Here is a 24,852-nt window from a genome sequence, read left to right as displayed (position 1 = left end):
ATAGTCCCCAAAATAGGTGACAGTGCCCTGATAGTTCTCCCCCACAGTAATGGTTCTCCCCCTGACCCCATCCCACATACTTCACAGGCCATACTAGGGAACTGTATACTTGCCTTCCCTGCGGTGCTTCTATTGTTCTCCTGGGTCCCTGTCTCCTGCTCTATGGTGCCAGTGGATCTGAGAGCAGGTGCCGAGGAGCCAGGAGAATAATGGAAGTACACACAGTCAGTCACAACTATGTAGAAGAAAAGGTAATTATGCCAGTTGCGAACCTAGCCTCTCTGCTGCCTGAGGCAGACAATCAAAAGAGGATGATAATAATCGAAGCCCCAAGGGAGGTGAGGGAACATAATAAACACTGTTACTCACCTTTCTGGGATCTGATGATAATCCTAGCAGGCTTCGGGCCTGTATGATAATTTCCCAGACGTCATGTAGACTGGGATATTTCCATATAGGCCCAAAGCCTGTGCTAGCAGTAACAGGCTATTACTACTAGAACAGGCTTTGGGCCTATATGGTAATATCCCAGAACAAGTGCTGCTAGGGTTATCACCAGATCCCAGAGAGGTGAGTAACATTGTTTATTATGTTCCCTCACCTCCCCTGGGGCTCCGATTATTAAACTTGGGGGATCGAAAAGACCTCTGAGTATAATAATAGCAGTAGTGGGATTGTGGCCTGGGCTCAGGCCTGCTCATTGCCACCCTCCGCGGCCTATAGTACAAGGGGAAGTGGGGGCGGCAGTGAGCAGGCCCGGGGAGGTAGGTAAATAGGCCGCTACCTGCTGGGGATACTCCAGCAGGTAGCGGCCTATTATAAAACAATAAAAAAACAGGTATGTTACTTACTGACCTCTCCGCTGCTCCTGCTGCCACCTCCTCTTAATCCGGCAATAAGATGTCTGTGTCTCAGCGTAGGTGGTGTGATGACACCGCCTGTGCTGAGACACAGAGATCTAAACCAGCGCAGAAGAGGGGAGGTTCGGGTTGTTTTCAGAGCAGCCTTCTCCTGTGCTCGTTTAGGAAAAAAAAGTCGCTTCACGTCACCTCATTAGAGATGCGGCGCTGAATTATACAATTCACTAGAGCTGGGGGGCCTGTGGGGTCTCCAGTGTGAACACTGCAATCCCTATAGCTATGCCTCTTGTTATACAATTTTCTAATATATTTTCTGTATTAATATCTTATGGTTTTTTAGATTTCAGTTTGCAGATACTCAGTAGGATTCATCAGTGTTGACTACCAGACAATAAAAATCTGCACCGGTCATGTACTGGATATACAGCAGACATAACTCTGTTATTTTTACTATTGCATAACTGGGACAGAATTTGCTCTACTAGAAGTAAACATTGCGTTTTTTTCCTGCAACGTTTTTCACAGAAAGTCTACAAATTATACCTATGTGGAAACCGCTAGTGTTTCCGTTGGTATAATTGACATGCTGCGAATGCCTAAGACACGGTTTTGGAAATTGCAGCATTTCAGATGCGAGTATATTTCTGTAATGAATGGATGGGATTTGCTTTGCAGGTACTGTAAAACACTGCGGTTTTTGCTGCAGCAAATTTGCACCAAACTGCGGCATTTACACCACGTGGAGCACTTGTGTACTGATGACCTGTAATTATCACAGGTCACTGATATGTCATAGGTGGGTGACTGACCAGAACCTAGGGTCGGCTAGTGAAATATATTCAAGGGGCTCACTGTATAGCTGCTGTACATGCAGACATTACAATTATTCACAAATTCTTAAAACTGTATGGACAATTTTATTTCAATAGTGGCTTACTGACTAATTCTCGCCGACACAGATAATTGAATCTGTGCCAGCTAGCTGCTATTGGACGATCAGATTTGATTGGCCAATAGCAGCGATCACCATGGCTGGGGGACATAGACAGCAGAAATACTTTAGTGGTCCCCAAGTCAACATAGTGATCAGCGACTGTTGCGCCATACTATTACAGCACCTTTCCATAAGACCCAGACAGCTGCACCATAATAGTACAGTATTTATATATATGTGTCCAGCTGCCACCAAACAAGAGGAAGATGAGACACATGGACTATCAAACCACCCATCACCCATGGACTATTAAACCACCCACCCACCACCCAAACACAACTAAGCTACCCCATCACCTGTCTACCCCATACTCACCGATACTCACACGCCCCAAACAAGAACGAACCCCATAACCACCCCCCCTCCACCATCCCCAACCTTCTTTCTGCTTTGGCAACACCAAACATTTTATTCTTTGGTAATGCTAATAAAGCTCATTTGTATCTTGTATCTCTGTATATAGAATAAGACACAATATGGTTCTTTAGAGTTTAACCACCTGACAGTCACATTAAAGCCGGTTGCACATGACTTTGTGCTAACTGGCTGCCATTAATGAACAAAACGGGCGGTGCACGGGGGACACGTGGATGTCACTGGTGTGCCGCCCGTGCAGCGGCTGTGATTCCGCGGCCCCTTTCATTCAGTTAATGTAAACTAGCTATGATTCTCCATGTGGGCAGGAACCTTTTATTTTCTCAGAGAAAAACAAAAGGTTACTTGGGAATCAGAGGTATAACCTTCCAGGGCCATATCTTTTGAATGGATGGATTTTAAAAAGAAACCATATTGATCAGCAGAACAGTACGAATCGAATGATTAATTTGTATTTTGTACTTGGTGACAGATCCTCTCTAACCCCTTCCCACTCTGCACTGTACTATTACGTTGTGCTGAGTGCTGTAGAAGCTGTGCTTGCAGCACAGCCAAGGCCTGGGACTAGCTACAGCATCTGGGAGATCCCGGGGCAAGATCCCTCACACCCTGCCACCCCTCGATCTTCTTTGATCTGGGTGTCCAAAAAGTTGACATGGCAGCCAGGAGGCCGAGCAATGGCCTCCTGACTGCCTATGCACATTCCACATATGAAACTTTGTAAATTTGTATGAACAAATTTTAAATGAAAATTGTAAGAACAAATGCATTTTTTCTCCAAATCCACACCATTCTGATTTTTTTCAGCTTCGCAGTACATTGCACAGAATAAAAAATGGTACCATTAGTAACAGCAATTTGTCCCGTAAACATTAAGCTCTCATATGGCTCTTTCGCAGGTAAAATAAAAAGTTATGGTGTTTGTGAGATGGGGAGTCAAAAATGAAAATCGAAAAAATGCCTCTGAAATGGGTTAAACATATTAAAACCAATATAAATATGGTATCACTGTAATCGTAATGATCCACCAGATAAAGTTACTGTGTTATTTTAATGCAGAATGGATGCCATAAAATGCAAAAAAATTATAATATAATTTTTATTTTATTTTTTTTTTTTTGGGGGGGGCTGGGGGGTTGCAAAATCAAAAGTACAACTTGTCAAACAAAGAATAAGCCCTCACCTAGATATGTCGACTGAAAAATAAAAAAGGTACGAATTTTGGAAGGCAAGGAAAGAGAACATGAAAAAAGAAGATGAGCATTAATACAAAAAGGACCTGCGTCCTTAAGGAATACTTAATTTTGACAAAATTTTGCTGTCTTAGACATGTGTTGTCACTCATTTTTAAGTGGAAAGTATTATTAAAAGACCCTTCAACTTTAGTTACTAAAAGTCCATACTCAGGCTATTACCAATGCTGGATTCTGACCTACTTCATAATAACTGTAGAGAAACAATGCCAACATTGCGTGTTAATACATAAGTTTCTTAATAACCACCATATGCAACACTTCTGTTTTGGTCGCTTTGTAAATTGCCCAAAAGTGGTTGCATGTTAAAATGGTTGTCTGACATCATAACTTATATCTAACAAGAGAAAGGGCCATACATGCAAGTGAAGTTATGGATTAGCTATTTGAAATATTCCTTACTAGTGCATTTTGACCATGATGGAATCCTTGAAAATTTTCCATTTTCCCTGTTTCCTAGAAATGAATTGTTAGGCTTCATTATTTTTTTTTTCATCTGTAATTTTTATTAAATTTTTCCATAAAAGATACAAAGGAAACAAAGAGGAGAGGCAAGTCGCCCAACCTCAGTAATGCAAAGAGAAAAACCAAATACAAAAACTGAACATTACAAAGAGAAGGGCAAGGGGAGGGGGAACAACCACAGAGGACAAGGGGAGAACAGAAGGGAAGAGAGGGGAGAGGGGAAAGCAGAGATCAGAGACCCCGGCAGGTGCAGTACGTGTCCCAAGGGGACCAGACCTAGTGTAAGGCATCCAAGGTGTTGTTAAGACTAGCAGTCAAATATTCAAGACTCTGTAAGTCCTTCATGCGGGCCAGAATCTCAAGATTAGAGGGTGGAACAACACTCTTCTAGGCTTCATTATTGTCTTTGCCAGTGGCATAACTGAAGTCCCACTGCAAAGTTTAACCCCTTCCCGCCGATGGCATTTTTTGATTTTCGTTTTTCGTTTTTGACTCCCCTCCTTCTAAACCCCATAACTTTTTTATTTCTCCGCTCCCAGAGTCATATGAGGTCTTAATTTTTGCGGGACAATTTTTTCTTCATGATGCCACCATTAATTATTCTATATAATGTACTGGGAAGCAGGAAAAAAATTCAGAATGGGGTGGATTTGAAGAAAAAATGCATTTCTGCGACTTTCTTACGGGCTTTGGTTTTACGGCGTTCACTGTGCAGCCAAAATGACATGTCCCCTGTATTCTGTGTTTCGGTACGGTTCAAGGGATACCAAATTTATATGGTTTTATTTACATTTTGACTAGAGATGAGCGAACACTAAAATGTTCGAGGTTCGAAATTCGATTCGAACAGCCGCTCACTGTTCGAGTGTTCGAATGGGTTTCGAACCCCATTATAGTCTATGGGGAACATAAACTCGTTAAGGGGGAAACCCAAATTCGTGTCTGGAGGGTCACCAAGTCCACTATGACACCCCAGGAAATGATACCAACACCCTGGAATGACACTGGGACAGCAGGGGAAGCATGTCTGGGGGCATAAAAGTCACTTTATTTCATGGAAATCCCTGTCAGTTTGCGATTTTCGCAAGCTAACTTTTCCCCATAGAAATGCATTGGCCAGTGCTGATTGGCCAGAGTACGGAACTCGACCAATCAGCGCTGGCTCTGCTGGAGGAGGCGGAGTCTAAGATAGCTCCACACCAGTCTCCATTCAGGTCCGACCTTAGACTCCGCCTCCTCCGGCAGAGCCAGCGCTGATTGGCCGAAGGCTGGCCAATGCATTCCTATGCGAATGCAGACTTAGCAGTGCTGAGTCAGTTTTGCTCAACTACACATCTGATGCACACTCGGCACTGCTACATCAGATGTAGCAATCTGATGTAGCAGAGCCGAGGGTGCACTAGAACCCCTGTGCAAACTCAGTTCACGCTAATAGAATGCATTGGCCAGCGCTGATTGGCCAATGCATTCTATTAGCCCGATGAAGTAGAGCTGAATGTGTGTGCTAAGCACACACATTCAGCACTGCTTCATCAAGCCAATACAATGCATTAGCCAGTGCTGATTGGCCAGAGTACGGAATTCGGCCAATCAGCGCTGGCTCTGCTGGAGGAGGCGGAGTCTAAGATCGCTCCACACCAGTCTCCATTCAGGTCCGACCTTAGACTCCGCCTCCTCCGGCAGAGCCAGCGCTGATTGGCCGAAGGCTGGCCAATGCATTCCTATGCGAATGCAGACTTAGCAGTGCTGAGTCAGTTTTGCTCAACTACACATCTGATGCACACTCGGCACTGCTACATCAGATGTAGCAATCTGATGTAGCAGAGCCGAGGGTGCACTAGAACCCCTGTGCAAACTCAGTTCACGCTAATAGAATGCATTGGCCAGCGCTGATTGGCCAATGCATTCTATTAGCCCGATGAAGTAGAGCTGAATGTGTGTGCTAAGCACACACATTCAGCACTGCTTCATCAAGCCAATACAATGCATTAGCCAGTGCTGATTGGCCAGAGTACGGAATTCGGCCAATCAGCGCTGGCTCTGCTGGAGGAGGCGGAGTCTAAGGTCGGACCTGAATGGAGACTGGTGTGGAGCGATCTTAGACTCCGCCTCCTCCAGCAGAGCCAGCGCTGATTGGCCGAATTCCGTACTCTGGCCAATCAGCACTGGCTAATGCATTGTAGTGGCTTAGCACACACATTCAGCTCTACTTCATCGGGCTAATAGAATGCATTGGCCAGCGCTGATTGGCCGAATTCCGTACTCTGGCCAATCAGTGCTGGCCAATGCATTCTATTAGCTTGATGAAGCAGAGTGTGCACAAGGGTTCAAGCGCACCCTCGGCTCTGATGTAGCAGAGCCGAGGCTGCACAAGGGTTCAAGCGCACCCTCGGCTCTGATGTAGGAGAGCCGAGGGTGCACTTGAACCCTTGTGCAGCCTCGGCTCTGCTACATCAGAGCCGAGGGTGCGCTTGAACCCTTGTGCACACTCTGCTTCATCAAGCTAATAGAATGCATTGGCCAGCGCTGATTGGCCAATGTATTCTATTAGCCTGATGAAGTAGAGCTGAATGTGTGTGCTAAGCACACACATTCAGCTCTACTTCATCGGGCTAATAGAATGCATTGGCCAGCGCTGATTGGCCGAATTCCGTACTCTGGCCAATCAGTGCTGGCCAATGCATTCTATTAGCTTGATGAAGCAGAGTGTGCACAAGGGTTCAAGCGCACCCTCGGCTCTGATGTAGCAGAGCCGAGGCTGCACAAGGGTTCAAGCGCACCCTCGGCTCTGATGTAGGAGAGCCGAGGGTGCACTTGAACCCTTGTGCAGCCTCGGCTCTGCTACATCAGAGCCGAGGGTGCGCTTGAACCCTTGTGCACACTCTGCTTCATCAAGCTAATAGAATGCATTGGCCAGCGCTGATTGGCCAATGTATTCTATTAGCCTGATGAAGTAGAGCTGAATGTGTGTGCTAAGCACACACATTCAGCTCTACTTCATCGGGCTAATAGAATGCATTGGCCAGCGCTGATTGGCCAGAGTACGGAACTCGACCAATCAGCGCTGGCTCTGCTGGAGGAGGCGGAGTCTAAGATCGCTCCACACCAGTCTCCATTCAGGTCCGACCTTAGACTCCGCCTCCTCCAGCAGAGCCAGCGCTGATTGGCCGAATTCCGTACTCTGGCCAATCAGCACTGGCTAATGCATTGTATTGGCGTGATGAAGCAGTGCTGAATGTGTGTGCTTAGCACACACATTCAGCTCTACTTCATCGGGCTAATAGAATGCATTGGCCAATCAGCGCTGGCCAATGCATTCTATTAGCGTGAACTGAGTTTGCACAGGGGTTCTAGTGCACCCTCGGCTCTGCTACATCAGATTGCTACATCTGATGTAGCAGTGCCGAGTGTGCATCAGATGTGTAGTTGAGCAAAACTGACTCAGCACTGCTAAGTCTCTGCATTCGCATAGGAATGCATTGGCCAGCCTTCGGCCAATCAGCGCTGGCTCTGCCGGAGGAGGCGGAGTCTAAGGTCGGACCTGAATGGAGACTGGTGTGGAGCGATCTTAGACTCCGCCTCCTCCAGCAGAGCCAGCGCTGATTGGTCGAGTTCCGTACTCTGGCCAATCAGCGCTGGCCAATGCATTCTATTAGCCCGATGAAGTAGAGCTGAATGTGTGTGCTTAGCACACACATTCAGCTCTACTTCATCAGGCTAATAGAATACATTGGCCAATCAGCGCTGGCCAATGCATTCTATTAGCTTGATGAAGCAGAGTGTGCACAAGGGTTCAAGCGCACCCTCGGCTCTGATGTAGCAGAGCTGAGGGTGCACAAGGGTTCAAGTGCACCCTCGGCTCTCCTACATCAGAGCCGAGGGTGCGCTTGAACCCTTGTGCAGCCTCGGCTCTGCTACATCAGAGCCGAGGGTGCGCTTGAACCCTTGTGCACACTCTGCTTCATCAAGCTAATAGAATGCATTGGCCAGCACTGATTGGCCAGAGTACGGAATTCGGCCAATCAGCGCTGGCCAATGCATCCCTATGGGAAAAAGTTTATCTCACAAAAATCACAATTACACACCCGATAGAGCCCCAAAAAGTTATTTTTAATAACATTCCCCCCTAAATAAAGGTTATCCCTAGCTATCCCTGCCTGTACAGCTATCCCTGTCTCATAGTCACAAAGTTCACATTCTCATATGACCCGGATTTGAAATCCACTATTCGTCTAAAATGGAGGTCACCTGATTTCGGCAGCCAATGACTTTTTCCAATTTTTTTCAATGCCCCCAGTGTCGTAGTTCCTGTCCCACCTCCCCTGCGCTGTTATTGGTGCAAAAAAGGCGCCAGGGAAGGTGGGAGGGGAATCGAATTTTGGCGCACTTTACCACGTGGTGTTCGATTCGATTCGAACATGGCGAACACCCTGATATCCGATCGAACATGTGTTCGATAGAACACTGTTCGCTCATCTCTAATTTTGACCCCTAAAAAAAATTCCAAAACGGTGTTAAAATTTTTTTTTTCTAAAAGTCGCCATATTCCGACGGCCGTAACTTTTTTATACATAGGTGTACGGGGATGCATAGGGCGTCTTTTTTTGCGGGGCCGGGTGTACTTTTTAGTTCTACCATTTTCGGGAAATGTTATTGCTTTGATCACTTTTTATTCAAATTTTTATCAGAATTAAAACAGTGAAAAAACGTTTGGCACTTTTGACTATTTTTCCTGCTACAGCGTTTACCGAACAGGAAAAATATTTTTATAGATTTGTAGAGCGGGCGATTTCAGACGCGGGGATACCTAACATGTATGTGTTTCACAGTTTTTAACTACTTTTATATTTGTTCTAGGGAAAGGGGGGTGATTTGAACTTTTAATACTTTTTATATTTTTTTTTTTTTTTTTTTACTTTTTTTTTTTTTTTTGCATTTATTAGACCCCCTAGGGGTGTTGAATGCTAATTCACACAATTCCTGCAGCCCTGGTGGTGGGCTGCAGTGCTGGTAGTGAGGCTGGTAGTGAGTCACTACCAGCACTGCAGCCCACCACCAGGGCTGCAGGAATTGTGGTTTTCACCGCAGCTCTTTATTATTTTATGTACTACTCCACTCTGCTATTAAGTATCGCTCTCCTGATGAACCTTTTTGAGGCGAAACGCGTCGAGAGATAGAGAGATAAATAAGAAATATGATGTATTGATAGACAACTGTAGCACTGTTAGACTGGCCAGGAATTAGCTGGGTTGCATGAATATTGGGGTTTTTGTCTAGTCCTGCATATAAACAGGCCACTTGTGTTACTGACCCACAAGAGACACTATGGGTGTTGCCCCCATTGCAGTTAACCCTTAGCAACTAACCCTTTGTTGGCCATACAGTGCTGTTTGTCTGGTTTTACATGGTGTGGTATTAGGAAGGAGTCACATTGAAAGGGGTTTCTTGACAGTTAAAATAATCCAGTGAAACCACCAACTGGATTCTAAACCCTTGAACTGACAGGAACCAACCCCCTCCTAAGTTATTTTCACTTATAGGGACCAGGTGGAGTATAGGGTCCTGGGTGTGTATGTGTTTGTGTAGTGGGAATATTTAGAGTGAATTTTAGCAAATTATTTAATAAAAGTTAGGTTTTAGCCATCAAGTAAGGGGTACCCTTTGTGATAACAGTTGTATTTTGGTACCACCAACCCAGTGCATGTTACATAAATTATTTTGCATTCATCTCATACTGTCTCACCCTGCCATTGGCTAAAGGATATGTCACTAACTGTACACTATCCAATAAGGATTACTGATATGTGAATAATGAAAATTCAAAGGGCCACACGGTGGCTCAGTGGTTAGCACTGCAGCCTTGCAGCACTAGAGTCCTGGTGTTCAAATCCCGCCAAGGGCAAAAAAAACATCTGCAAGGAGCTTGTATGTTCTCCCCGTGTTTGCATGGATTTCCATCCCATATTCCAAAGACATACTGATAGGGGAAAATGTACATTGTGAGCTCTATGTGGGGCTCACAATCTACATAAAAAAAAGAAAATTCAGGCTTATAAATAGGGTGTGTGACATATAAAACCGGGAGTGTCCTAATAATCGTTCATTAATCGTAATTCAGGTAAAATGTTCAATTAACTATGATTTTGATTTAGGCTCCCCTAGCCCTACCTAAAAGTGTGCTCTCCATTTTTCTAAATCTCTTATTCTTTGTGACTAGGTGCACACAGGATTGTTGGAGGTCGAGAGGCCAGAGCTCATTCCAGACCATACATGGTGTCTCTACAGATCAGAGGACAACATTTCTGTGGAGGAGCTCTAATCTATCCTAACTGGGTTCTCACTGCCGCTCACTGCATGGAAGACAAGTAAGAAACCATGCACTGCGTACTGTCAATAAGACTAAGGCCTCACGTAGCATTCTGCAGCAAAAAAAAATGCTGTGAGAAAAACTGCAACGTATCGCAGTTCTTCACACTGCGCTTTGCACAGAAAGTTTGCAGAGATTTCCTCTGTGGACTTTCTGCCTCACTTATACCTATAGGGAAACTAACAGCATTACCATAGATATATTTGACATCCTGCGATTTCCAAAACCACAATGGTATTGGAAATCGCAGTGTGTCCACTGCGAGTATTTTACCGCAAAGTGAGGATAGGATTCACTAGAATCCCATCCACTTTGCTGTGACTGTAAAATGCCGTGTTTTTTTTTTCCCCACGGCGTTTATGCCACGTGGGGCTCTGACCTTAATCTGTATACTATGTGGCAGAATAAGAAGATACTTGTAACCAGCTTATCACTTTGAAATTGTTTATGGAGAATGGGCCCTATGTTGTGTTACACTGCTTGTTCCGTTGGTTGCGACATGTGTAACACTTTAGACGGAATACAATCGCAATTTCAAGCGCTGTGCTGTAAAAGCACACTGACCCCTTAGACTATAATGGGGTCCGTGTGCTTGCCGTGCACTGCCCGCACGAATGATTCAAGTGAGCGATGCACGGCAAGCACATGGACCTCATTATAGTCTATGGGGTTCGTGTGCATTAACTGCACAGCACCTGCAGTTACGTTGGTATTCCTCATGCGAACTCCTCTGGATGGAATTCAAACACTAATGTGAACCAGGGGTAATTCTTGAAAATCTATTTACATATCACTACTTATTTTTGTACAGTTTACATTGTGACATTATCCTTGATAACCTTTAACCCCTTATAGACCTATGCAAATATCATTTTGATATAATTTGTCTTTCCTCTCCTCTTCCGTTTTAGTAATTCAGACATCAGTGACACTTTCTTTTTCACTTGTTTTTTTTTACTATTTTTGTATATTGTTCTTTCATTGTTTGATCTGTGTAAAGCTGAGTTGACACAGAGTTTTTTTGGACTGGATTTTGACGCAGGAAGCCATCTCAGAATCCGGACCAAAATCTCCTCCCGCGGTTACGCAACCACTCTTTCACTAATATAAGCAAATGGAGTTGCTATGCAAACTAAGGATGCAGGTTGCAAATTTTTAGCCACAATAATTGACCATTAATGGTGTTTTGTGACTAGAATTTAGGGTGGCAATGCAACTCCATTCACCTACATTATTTAAGGAGTCTCAGGGCAACATGCCTGTCTTTGGTCTTGTGACAGGAGTCACAGCCAAAATTGCCATGTGGCTGAGCTTTATGATTTGGGTTATTTGTGGTATTAAGAATATTTGTACCTTTTTGTACCATGAAAAAACATAAAAAAAAACAGATAGTAAGAGTCCACTGAGATGAAAGTAAAACACCTTTTTTAAGTTTAGATTCAGACTACCGTGTGTGAAAATGCTGCAACAAACGTCCATTTTTAATGGCTTTTTGCACTGGAGGGGCGCCCATTTTCACAGGTCCTTCAAACATTACAGTGAATGGTGGGATCTTATATTACAGCATAGTCCATTAGGGATAATCCGCTACAGCAGACTGTCAAAATATCGGTCGTGTGAAAAGCCCCCGATTCACAGGAATGAATATTAATACACCATGTGATAAGCCATTCAAATAAACAAAACAAGAAAAAAAAAAACAACTGTCACACGGCCAATTATGACGTTTAGGTGAATATAGGGTAACTCTTTAAATCCCCCTCCCCATGACTTGGTTATTTTAAATCTTATGTTTTCCACAGCAGCGGAGTAAACCATAGTTCTTTGTAAGAGCCTGTCAGTATTTTATACTTATGCTTATATTTTGGGTCTTGTGGTCATAATTTGGGCACAAAATGGGGTCACTTTACATCTGTCTTAATAGGGCCAAAATCTGTGTTTTTTTGACAGACGTGTGGATATAGTACGTGTGGTGCTTGGTGCTCATAACCTACGTAACCCAGACAGATTTGTGCAGGTGCTAAGTATACAGGAATCATTCACACATCCCGAATACAACCCCACAACGTTTCGGAATGATATAAATCTCCTAAAGGTAAGATGTCTCATTCACTGACATGGATTTTTTTTTCTAGAGTCGCACACATTTTTTTTTTTCATTTGCTCTTCACAGCTAAACAGCTCGGCTATCATAACTCCCTCTGTAAGAAATATCCGCCTTCCTCGCAACAACTCAGATGTGAATCCTGGATCTCCTTGCTCAGTGGCTGGATGGGGGCAAGTGACTGATTTCGGAACCTTGCCCAGAGCTCTAATGGAAACAGATGCAGATGTGATCAGCCGTGAAGTTTGTAGTCAGCATTGGGGACTGAACATCTCTGATAGCATGCTGTGTGCTGCTAGTCCTGGACCACGAAACAAGGGCTTTTGCTCTGTGAGTATTGACTTTTCACAAATGGTACTCAGGGTTACCCAGTTTGGAACAACTCTCCTGCACATCGACCAACAATCTACAGGTTACAATTTATGAAATCCTGCGGTTTGTCAGTGGACTGCAAATGAGAGCTATCATAAGTTAGCATGAGTATTATACTTATTTACTGTATCTACAGTCTATTACCGGCAATCTGCAATTTATAATGGCAGTGGCGGATCCAGGGTTTGCGGGGCCCTGGGCAATTGACTTTGGCGGGGCCCTACTTACTGGGGGGTCTCGCACTTCTAACCTGTACTTCCCAACTGTTGAAGACTAGAAAGAGGGAATAAAATGTGTGGCGCGCGCAGCCCGCCGCAGCAAATTAGGCCCCGCCAACTTTTATGTTGACTCCGCCCATTCTCATTCATTTTTCATGTGATTCCACACAGTATAATCCTCCTACAGTCACCCGTAAATTATATCTGTCCCCCATTTTCATATACACCCTTCATCTACCCCTAGTTTCATGTCCCCCCTCTATCTCTGTCCCCAGTTTCATGCCATTCTCCCCTTTATCTGCCCACAGTTTCATGTCCCCCCCGTCTCTGCCCCAGTGTCATGCCATTCTCCCCCCTTCATCTGCCCCAGTGTCATGCCGTTCTCCCCCCCTTCATCTGCCCCAATGTCATGCCATTCTCCCCCCTTCATCTGCCCCAGTGTCATGCCATCCCCCCCCTTCATCTGCCCCAGTATCATGCCATTCTCCCCCCTTCATTTGCCTCAGTGTCATGCCATTCTCCCCCTTCATCTGCCCCAGTGTCATGCTGTTCTCCCCCCTCCATCTGCCCCAGTGTCATGCCATTCTCCCCCTTCATCTGCCCCAGTGTCATGCTGTTCTCTCCCCCTTCATTTGCCACAGTGTCATGCCGTTCTCCCCCCTTCATTTGCCCCAGTGTCATGCTGTTCTCTCCCCCTTCATCTGCCCCAGTGTCATGCCGTTCTCCCCCCTTCATCTGCCCCAGTGTCATGCTGTTCTCCCCCCTCCATCTGCCCCAGTGTCATGCTGTTCTCTCCCCCTTCACATGCCCCAGTGTCATGCCGTTCTCCCCCCTTCATCTGCCCCAGTGTCATGCTGTTCTCCCCCCCTCCATCTGCCCCAGTGTCATGCCGTTCTCCCCCCTCCATCTGCCCCAGTGTCATGCCGTTCTCCCCCCTTCATCTGCCCCAGTGTCATGCCGTTCTCCCTCCGTTCATCTGCCCCAGCGTCATACTGTTCTCTCCCCCTCCATCTGCCCCAGTGTCATGCTGTTCTCACAAACACACACACACACACAACACACACACACACACACACACACACACACACACACACACACTCACCTTTCCTGGTTCCCCTGCAGCTCTCTCCCTCATACACATACAGTGGGGCAAAAAAGTATTTAGTCAGTCACCAATAGTGCAAGTTCCACCAGTTAAAAAGATGAGAGGCGTCTGTAATTTACATCATAGGTAGTCCTCAACTATGAGAGACAAAATGAGAAAACAAATCCAGAAAATCACATTGTCTGATTTTATAAGAATTTTTTTGCAAATTATGGTGGAAAATAAGTATTTGGTCACCTACAAGCAATCAAGATTTCTGGCTCTCACAGACCTGTAACTTCTTCTTTAAGAGTCTCCTCTTTCCTCCACTCATTACCTGTAGTAATGGCACCTGTTTAAACTTATCAGTATAAAAAGACACCTGTGCACACCCTCAAACAGTCAGACTCCAAACTCCACTATGGTGAAGACCAAAGAGCTGTCAAAGGACACCAGAAACAAAATTGTAGCCCTGCACGAGGCTGGGAAGACTGAATCTGCAATAGGCAACCAGCTTGGATTGAAGAAAATGGAAGACATACAAGACCATTGATAATCTCCCTCGATCTGACGTCATCACATCGCGGCTACAAATGCCGGAGCTCAACGTTAAAGCAGGAGCTGAGCTGTGACAGCTCCTGCTTTAAACGCCTATGTATTCAGCTCATTGAAATCGTTGAAATCGAGTTGAAATTGGGACATGCCGACCGGGACCATTTTGTTAGGTCCGGGCCGCGCCACGCCCTGTCTCTTGGATAGGTCAACTGAAGGCTGGTGGGAGTTGAAATAGACAATTTGAAGAGACCACTGCATTTGTATGAGCACTGTGGCTTCTTCAATGAAAAACCACTTTACATCAAATAGCATTCACTTAAATGTAACTCAGGCTGGGTTCAGCCCAGCGCTTGAACTATGTTCAGGGTTTCCGTCCCCAAACCCACTTAAAAAAATGCGGAGAGAAAAGCTCTGCTTCTTTGCCCTTTTTGGGTGGAAACCCGGCGGGACTCCATTATATTCTATGGGGTACGGGTAACATCTTTTTTAAGCTCATTAGGTTTCCGTTCAGGGGGGTGCCCAACCCAAACCTAACATAAGCCCCATTTAATTAAGGGGTTGTCCCATCTCAAGGATCCTATCTATACTGATAGCTTATGTAAATTGAAGCCTTTTTCTAAATATATTGCTTTAGAAATTCTGCTTTGTTTGCTCGGTATGTGAACTTGAATTGTTTTGTAAAGAGGAATGGTCCAAAATACCTTCATCCAGGATCCAGGAACTGATTAAAAGCTACAGGAAGCGACTAGAGGCTGTTATCTTTGCAAAAGGAGGATCTACTAAATATTGTCACTTTTCTGTTGAGGTGCCCATACTTTTGCACTGGTCAAATTTTAGTTTAATGCATATTGCACATTTTCTGTTAGTACAATAAACCTCATTTCTATCCTGAAATATTACTGTGTCCATCAGTTATTAGATATATCAAACTGAAATGGCTGTTGCAAACCCCAAAATATTTAGAACTAAAAATGATTAAGATTAATAGGGGTGCCCAAACTTTTTCATAGGACTGTATATTCTACTTGTGGCAATTATGTAAAGTCTTGATGTACTACTTACTGTCTTGGCAGAAAGAAGAGTTCAGTCTTATATCTGGCATATATATTTTTTTACAGGGCGATTCTGGGGGTCCTCTCGTGTGCGGAAACCAAGTTGAGGGAGCCGTGTCATTTTCTGGATTTTTCTGTGGCGACCCTAGAACCCCAGATGTGTACACTAGAGTTTCAGCCTTTCTGCCTTGGATCCAGAATGTGATAAGCAGACGTTGAAAGAAAAAGAGAAACAGTTTAATGCCTATATTTGTTTCTTTCTTACATAGAAATGTGTGGTATATGGTACAATAAAAAGATATCTGACGGATGTGTTGTAACCTATTTGCCATACATTTTAGGTCATCACAGTTTCTTGTAAATGATGTTCTTTGTTATGTTACTTAAAACCGGCATGTTAAAATACAGAATTTTATTACCACTCAACTTAGCGAGAGCTTGAGACTGGTAGTGAACGTTTTGACTCCATTATCAATTAAACATTTTGCAGATGCAATGTTGAACTGATGTTTCCTAGGCCCGCCAGAAGAAATAATTTTAGCATAGCAACTTTCATTGTAACAAACAAACCTTTAGATTCCACTGGGATGTAATTTCAACCAGATGCTTGCCCTTTCCATGTTGTTGCGTAAATATCATGGTGAGGCTCCAATTATGCGCATTTCCATTCATGTACGTGCCCTGCAATCAACATTGAGAGGGGCCTTGGCTGTAATACCAGGATAATCCTTAGTATAGAAGACACTTACCCCAATGATAGAAATATATATATATACAGTATATATATATATATATATATATATATATATATATATATATGTATATATATCTTTATTGGCACATTTGGTAGTTAAAAACAGTTAAATCGAAAGCTTTCAGGATTCTCTTGGGATGGATTCTATGGTATCAGATATCGATTATAATTTGGCATTCACCACATATGCATATCTATAAATTAAGCGTAAGAAAATATACAAAGGAGCCATTCATGGTAATAGTTACATATGATTGTGAATACACATCATTTACACAGTTATACTGTACAGTCATGGCCAAAAGTTTTGAGAATGACACAAATCTTCTATTTTCACATGATCTGGTGCCCTTTGGTTTTTATGTGTGTTTGTCAGATGTTTTTATCACATACAGAAATATAATTGCAATCATATTATGAGTAACAAAAGTTTATATTGACAGAATGAGTTAATGCAGCAAGTCGATATTTGCAGTGTTGACCCTTCTTCAGGACCTCTGCAGTTCTCCCTGGCATGCTCTCAATCAACTTCTGGACCAAATCCTGGCTGATAGCAGTCCATTCTTGCACAATAAATGCTTGCATTTTGTCAGAATTGGTAGGTTTTTGTTTGTCCACCCGTCTCTTGATGATTGACCACAAGTTCTCAATGGGATTAAGATCTGGGGTGTTTCCAGGCCATGGACCCAAAATCTCTGTTTTGTTCCCTGAGCCATTTAGTTATCACCTTTGCTTTATGGCAAGGTGCTCCATCATGCTGGAAAAGGCATTGTTGATCGCCAAACTGCTCTTGGACGGTTGGGAGAAGTTGATCTTGGAGGACATTCTGGTACCATTCTTTATTCATGGCTGTGTTTTTAGGCAAGACTGTGAGAGAGCCGATTCCCTTGGCTGAGAAGCAACCCCACACATGAATGGTTTCAGGATGCTTTACAGTTGGCATGAGACAAGACTGGTGGTAGTGCTCACCTCGTCTTCTCCGAATAAGCTGTTTTCCAGATGTCCCAAACAATTGAAGATCAGAGAAAATGACTTTACCCCAGTCCTCAGCAGTCCACTCCCTGTACCTTTTGCAGAATATCAGTCTCTCCCTGATGTATTTTCTGGAGAGAAGTGACTTCTTTGCTGCCCTCCTTGAGACCAAGCCTTGCTCCAGGAGTCTCTGCCTCACAGTGCGTGCAGATGCACTCACACCTGCCTGCTGCCATTCCTGAGCAAGCTCTCCACTGCTGGTAGGCCGATCCCGCAGCTGAAACACTTTTAAGAGACGGTCCTGGCGCTTGCTGGTCTTTCTTGGGCACCCTGGAGCCTTTTTGCCAACAATGGAACCTCTCTCCTTGAAGTTCTTGATGATGCGATAGATTGTTGACTGAGGTGCAATCTTTCTAGCTGCAATACTCTTCCCTGTTAGGCCATTTTTGTGCAGTGCAATGATGACTGCACATGTTTCTTTAGAGATAACCATGGTTAACACAAGAGAAACAATGATTCCAATCACCAGCCTACTTTTAAAGTGTCCAGTGGTGTCATTCTTACTTAATCATGACAGATTGATCTCCAGCCCTGTCCTCATCAACACCCACACCTGTGTTAATGGAGCAATCACTGAAACGATGTTAGCTGGTCCTTTTAAGGCAGGGCTGCAATGATGTTGAAATGTATTTTGGGGGATAAAGTTCATTTTCTAGGCAAATATTGACTTTGCAAGTAATTGCTGTTAAGCTGATCACTCTTTATAACATTCTGGAGTATATGCAAATTGCCATTAGAAAAACTGAAGCAGTAGACTTTGTGAAAATTAATATTTGTATCATTCTCAAAACTTTTGGCCATGACTGAAGTAACCATATGCACTGTAGCAGTAGTGTACTATAAATGTCTGTTCCTATATAACATAAGAATGGTTAAACAAATAAGTGAATATATATATGTAGATGTATACGGTGACGAAATGTGAACCATGCATGACAAAATACCTGAGTGTCTACTGAAATCCCGCATACCAAATAATAAGGGTGGCAAAATAATCCCAAATATCTTACCCAAGCCTGATCAGTTTAGAGCCCCACGTGTATCGTCTGTACTTCGGGCTTCATCGGGGGAATGGTTATGGTAAGTCTGTGCTTACAATAAATATTCCAGTTTCAGTCTTTATTTATTACATAGTGTAATGCATTGAGAACAATAAAGCTTAAAAATGATCAATGTAAAGCTAAAATATCTCAAGGAAGTCTGGGTTTGGAATGCTACTCAAAATCAAAGTGGAAAATTAAATTATAGGCAGATCCAACTTCATTGGAAATGTTTCAAGAAAAGGAAATGAGTCTCAGTATTGTGTGTGGCCTCCACTAGCTTGTATGACCTCCCATGATGAGTCATGGGGGGCTGATATGTATTTTTGGCAGCCTGGGGTCACTGTATTCTGCCAAGACTATAGGATGTATACTCGTGTAATGCAGTGTATAGTACTGAACTAGCGATCAGAGCATCTCTGGTTAAGTTTCCCTAGTGGGATATCAAAAAAATGTAAAAAATACAAAACAAGTACCATATGTTAAAAATATTATAAATTAATAAAGCCCCCAAACTGCCCTTTTCCTATATAATATACATTTTATATATATTGTGAGATGATGACAGGCAAAGTGTCAGAATCATGCTATATCTCCCTCAGGTTTTTAACTTTTGTGGTCCAGTGTGGGTCTTGAGTAGGCCTCAGCTCCAGGAGTGAATCCTTGGCTCATTACTGGGCCAGAACAAGGCTGCAGATCCTTCACTCCAGCGCAGATCCAGGGAGTGAGATGAGGTGGCTGGGTCTGTCCTGTAACCCTGAGTCCGGTGAGACAATATTGTGCTTGTTTTGTTTGAGTGGCTGGTAGTAAAAAAAAAATAAAAAAAGGGGGGTAGCGCAGACCCAAAGACAATCAAAGATCATTGTGTGATGTCCTCCAGTGCTTCATTTAACCCCTTAGGAAATAGGCAGTCAAATTTGTAGATCCAGTATACCTCCCTGCATTTTAGGGTTTCGAACCTATCATGATTTCACACAGGGATAAAGTCAATTGGAGTGGCACGGAATCCTATGAATTGGCTATTATGTTTGATGGCTGCGTGTCTAGATATGCCGTGTTTAAGATAACCGTTTAAAATGTTTGATCTATGTTTGTTCAGTCTGACCCGCAGTGCCATCGTTGTCCTGCCGATGTATTGTAGGCCACACGGGCATTCTAATAAGTAAATAACATAGGACGAGGAACAGTCCGGATGGCTAGTGACCGAGAATGACTCATTCGTAACATTACTCGTGACTTTGTTAACCTTGTCCGAAATACAGGCACAGCACTTGTATCTTTTCTTGTTGCAGCGAAAACTGCCTTTTGTAGTGGGGGCGCTTAACATCGGTTGATTAACTTGTTTCAACCTTCTAGGAGCAACTAAACTTTTTAGGGTTCTGGCTCTCCTAAAAGTGAACCCTGGATTGGAAGGCAGAGTATTACGCAGATGGGGGTCATTAAGTAGTATACCCCAGTGTTTTTTCAAAATATCTCTCTATATTATAAAAATGAATTCTTGTCTGTCTGTCCGTCGGTCTGTCTGTCTGTCTGTTCTCTAATGCGAACCAAACGACTGGACCGATCTTCGCCAAATTTGGTACAGAGATACTTCAGATATCCAGGAAGGTTTAAGATGAGACTCCAACTCGCTCGGACGTACCGTTGCTGAGATACAGCATTCCAAACACAGTGCCCCCCTTAGCCAATACAAACTTCACTCATATTCCAACTGCAATACACATGGTCACTCCACATACACAATACAACACTGATATCCAAACTGAGATACACGCATCAGAGGATTAGATACACAGATCAGCACACAGTATCACACGCCACAGGATTAGATACACGGGTCTGCACACAGTCACACACACCAGAGGATTAAATACGCACTTCTGCACACAGTTCCACACACTGAAGGATTTGATACATGCGTCTGCACATGGTTCCACATGACAAAGGATTAGATACAGGCGTCTACACACAGTTCCACACTCCAGAGGATTAGATATGCGTGTCTGCACACATTTGTACACGCCATAGGATTAGATACACGCGTCTGCACAGAGTACCACATGCTGTAGGATTAGATACACGCGTCTAAACATAGTTCCACACGCCGAAGGATTAGATACGCGCCTCTTCACACAATACCACACAGGGGAGGATTAGATATGTGTGTGTGCACACAGTACCACACTTTGGAGGATTAGATACATGCCTCTGCACACAGTACCACAAGCCAGAGAATTAGATACGCGTCTCAGCACAGAGTATCACACAGGGGAGGATTAGATACGCGCGTCTGCACACAGTACCACACGGGGGAGGATTAGATACGCGCGTCTACACACAGTACCACATGCCATAGGATTAGATACGCGCATCTGCACACAGTTCCACACGCCGTAGGATTAGATATGCGCCTCTTCACACAATACCACACAGGAGAGGATTAGATACACGTGTCTTCACACAGTTGTAGACGTCATAGGATTAGATACACACGTCTGCACACAGTACCACTTGCCGTAGGATTAGATACGCGCGTCTACACACAGTACCACATGCCGTAGAATTAGATACACGGGTCTGCACACAGTCCCACACACCAGAGGATTAAATACGCACTTCTGCACACAGTTCCACACACTGAAGGATTTGATACGTGCGTCTGCACACGGTTCCACATGCCGAAGGATTAGATACAGGCGTCTACACACAGTTCCACACTCCAGAGGATTAGATGCGCGCGTCTGCACACATTTGTACACGCCATAGGATTAGATTCACGCGTCTGCACAGAGTACCACATGCAATAGGATTAGATACGTGCATCTACACATAGTTCCACATGCCGTAGGATTAGATACGCGCCTCTTCACACAATACCACACAGGGGAGGATTAGATACATGCATCTGCACACAGTACCACACGACCGAGGGTTAGATGTGCGCGTTTGCACACAGTTACACACGATGACGGATTAGATACGTGTGTCTGCTCTAAGTACCACACGGGGGAGGATTAGATACGCACATTTGCACATGGTTCAACACGCTGGAGGATTAGATACGCATGTCTTCACATAGTACCACCGCCAGAGGATTAGATACGCATTTCTACACACAGTATCACACGGGGAAGGATTAGATATGCGCATCTGCACACAGTACCACACGCCAAAGGATTGGATATGCACATCTGCACACAGTTCCATACGCTGGAGGATTAGAAACGCACATCTGCACACTGTACCACATGCCGTAGTATTAGATACGTGCGTCTGCACACAGTTTCACACGCCAGAGGATTAGATACGCGTGTCTGCACACAGTACCATACGCCGGGGGATTGGACACATGCGTCTGCACACAATACCACATGCCAGAGGATTAGATAAGCAGGTCTGCACACAGTACCACATGCCGTAGGATTAGATACGTGCATCTTCTTACAGATCCACACGCCAGAGGAATAAATACACGCATCTTCACACAGTTGTACACTCCATAGGATTATATACACACGTCTGCATACAGTACCACATGCTGTAGGATTAGATACACGCGTCTACACACAGTTCCACGCGCCGTAGGATTAGATACACGCCTCTTCACACAATACCACACAGGGGAGGATTAGATACGTGCATCTGAACACAGTACCACACTTTGGAGGATTAGATACAGGCCTCTGCACACAGTACCACATGCCAGAGAATTAGATACGTGTCTCAGCACACAGTTCCACATGGGGAGGATTAGATACGCGCATCTGCACACAGTACCACACTTCAGAGTATTAGATACGCGCATCTGCACACAGTACCACACACCATTAGATACGCGTATCTGCACACAGTTTCACTTACTGGAGGATTAGATACATGCCTCTTCACACAATACCACACGGGGAGGATTAGATATGTGCATCTGCACACAGTACCACGCCAACAAGGATTGGATACTTGCATCTAAGCACAGTACTACACGGGGAAGGATTAGATACAGCTTTACTCCAGGTATCCATAACAACTAATCACAGGTTTTTCACTGACATCCAAAATGAGATATACATAATCACATGACGCTTATGGACATACACAGAAACAACATACAAAATACATCAGTGCAAAATTGGACAATTCTTATGGGGCCACTACACAAACATAACATGTAATATACCCGTGTGAAGCCGGGTCCTCCCTCTAGTCTCTTATAGATTGATGTGCTCCATTATATGTGGTTAGAAAATTGCACTGGTAGTCCGTGCCAGTGTTCCGTGATTGTGTTAACAGGCAAGCCTGTTGGGACAAGGCTGCTGCTTTCTGTTTTGCTGCTGTGATTATGGCTTCAGGATATTGTTTTGCTTTAAACCTGCGGGCCAAAATTAAACTTTGTTCTTCATAATCCTCAGTGTGAGTGAAATTCCGTCTGATCCTTTTAAACTGGCCGAATGGCACATTTTGTTTCCACTGGCGAAGGTGGCAGCTGCGATAGTCTCATCTTTTTTCATCAGTAGTAGATCCAGATATTCTATCTGGCTATGGTTTGACTGACCTGTGAACTTCAAGCCTCAGTCATTCTGGTTGAGATGTTTGGCAAAGTTTTCGAATTCCTCCACTGTGCCATCCCAAATGAACAGGAGGTCATCTATGTATCTTCGGTAATACATGATGCTGGTAGACCACTGGTGGGTGCCATAGATATAATTCTTTTCGAACTGACCCATATACAAATTCGTGTAACTAGGCGCAAATTTCTATCCAATGGCGGTCCCACATTTCTGGCGGAAGATCCGGTCTTGAAATTCAAAAGTATTATGTTCAAGGATGTATTGTATGGCATCCACTATGAATTTTTGTTGTTTTGATGGTAAGTTGGAGTCCTCTGCCAGACTGATGTTAATTGCGTCCAGTCCTTTGGAATGTGGTATATTGGTATACAGAGCTGCTACATCAAGTGTAGCCCATAGATAGGTAGGTTTCCATAATTTCCCAACAATATCTGATATCAGATGAGTAGTGTCCTTTAGATATGAGGGAAGATGTACAACTAGTAGTTGTAACTGGTTGTCAACAAATTCAGACAAATTCCGTGTGAGTGATTTTAGACCTGAAATGATGGGTCTTCCAGGAGGCTCAGTCAGATTTTTGTGGATTTTAGGTATATGATAATATAATGATAAAGACGGATTCATTATTGTAAGATAATCCCTCTCCTTTTTGTTCAAAACCCCATATGTTTGGGAGTCCTCAGGAGTGGGATCACTAGGTAGGACAGTGTAGAAGTCTTTATCCCAGAAAAGGTGCCAAGCCTCATTTAGGTAGTCTTGTCTGGACTGGATAACAATTCCTCCGCCCTTGTTGGCATTCCGTATGACAATGTCATGATTGCCACTAAGTGATCTTATAGCTCTTCGTTCTTCCATATTCAAATTCTTCACCCGGCCTCAGGTCTCTGCATGGAGACCTAGTCCCCTAAATTCTGTGGCAACCATGGCATAGAAAGTTTCAATGTGACTTCCCCTGTTATACACTGGATAAAATTTGGACCTTGGTTTTTAGATCCGTATGTGACACCTGGGGGCTTTGTACAGTCTGTGTTTCAGTGTGTATTTCCGCAAGGGCTGGCTGGGACACCGGCTGTGGGAGTCTAGAATCCTCATTCTTGATGTTAAAATGCCGCATGAGTGTGAGTTTCCTAATGAAATCATTTAAATCAATGAATAACTGGAGGTCATCCAAATGTAAGTCCGGGCAGAAAGAGAGACCTTTTTGAAGTACGGATCTTTCTGCTGTGGAAAGTTGATAATTTGACAGATTGAAGATATTCCTCATTGTCTGTTCCGTTTCGGGCTCAGACTCAATGTTCCCATTTGTATTGGTTCTGCATCTGTGGTACCGGGTTCCTCCTCTACATCCCCTTCTGGTTTAGTGTTTTTTCTTTTTATGCGCATGGGGCTGTAGTAGTCTGAAATTTTGGTGATCCTGGTTAAAAGGGGCAATTCTTTGATATGCACTGCGCTGACCGGAGTCAACGCAGTGGGTAATGGTAAAAAAGACCCTGAAAGATTTTCAGTAGTGTCCTTGTCCGGACAGGTGATGGCTTCATTAATTTGTGATGTAGACATTGGTGAAAGGTATAAGGAGTCATCCATCTCAGAAGGGGACAGGGAGTGGACTGTGTTCGATAACAAAGCTGTTGGGGTGTTTGTGGGTGTGCTTGGAATGGCTTGATTAGGTTCCAAAACGGGAGTCCCGGGGTTCTCCTCTTGATTAGGTATTATGGTGGATCCGAACTTCGTCGGTGGTAAGCCCAAGGAACTTGCTTCCCTA

The 24,852-nt window shown here is 44.0% G+C and overlaps 1 protein-coding gene across 1 annotated transcript; it reads left to right on the top strand.

Moving 5' to 3' along the window:
• Positions 1-257: 257 nt before the first annotated feature.
• PRSS57 (serine protease 57) lies at positions 258-15,918 on the top strand. Its single transcript, XM_075262221.1, has 6 exons — positions 258-338; positions 4,010-4,199; positions 10,165-10,312; positions 12,265-12,409; positions 12,488-12,748; positions 15,766-15,918. Exons 1-6 carry the CDS (start codon positions 258-260, stop codon positions 15,916-15,918), a joined length of 978 nt encoding a protein of 325 aa, XP_075118322.1.
• The last annotated feature ends 8,934 nt before the right edge of the window (positions 15,919-24,852 follow it).

Source organism: Leptodactylus fuscus, chromosome 1, assembly GCF_031893055.1.
Source record: "Leptodactylus fuscus isolate aLepFus1 chromosome 1, aLepFus1.hap2, whole genome shotgun sequence".
Lineage (NCBI taxonomy): Eukaryota > Metazoa > Chordata > Amphibia > Anura > Leptodactylidae > Leptodactylus > Leptodactylus fuscus.
Note: the sequence above shows the minus strand (reverse complement) of the source record. Positions and strands in the feature narration are given on the sequence as shown.

Coding starts and splice junctions, on each gene's coding strand:
- PRSS57 (XM_075262221.1), top strand. CDS start 258: ATGCCAGTTGCGAACCTAGCCTCTCTGCTGCCTGAGGCAGACAATCAA. Junction 4,200..10,164: donor CAGAGACCCCGGCAGGTGCA/GTACGTGTCCCA, acceptor CTTTGTGACTAG/GTGCACACAGGATTGTTGGA. Junction 10,313..12,264: donor GCTCACTGCATGGAAGACAA/GTAAGAAACCAT, acceptor TTTTTTTGACAG/ACGTGTGGATATAGTACGTG.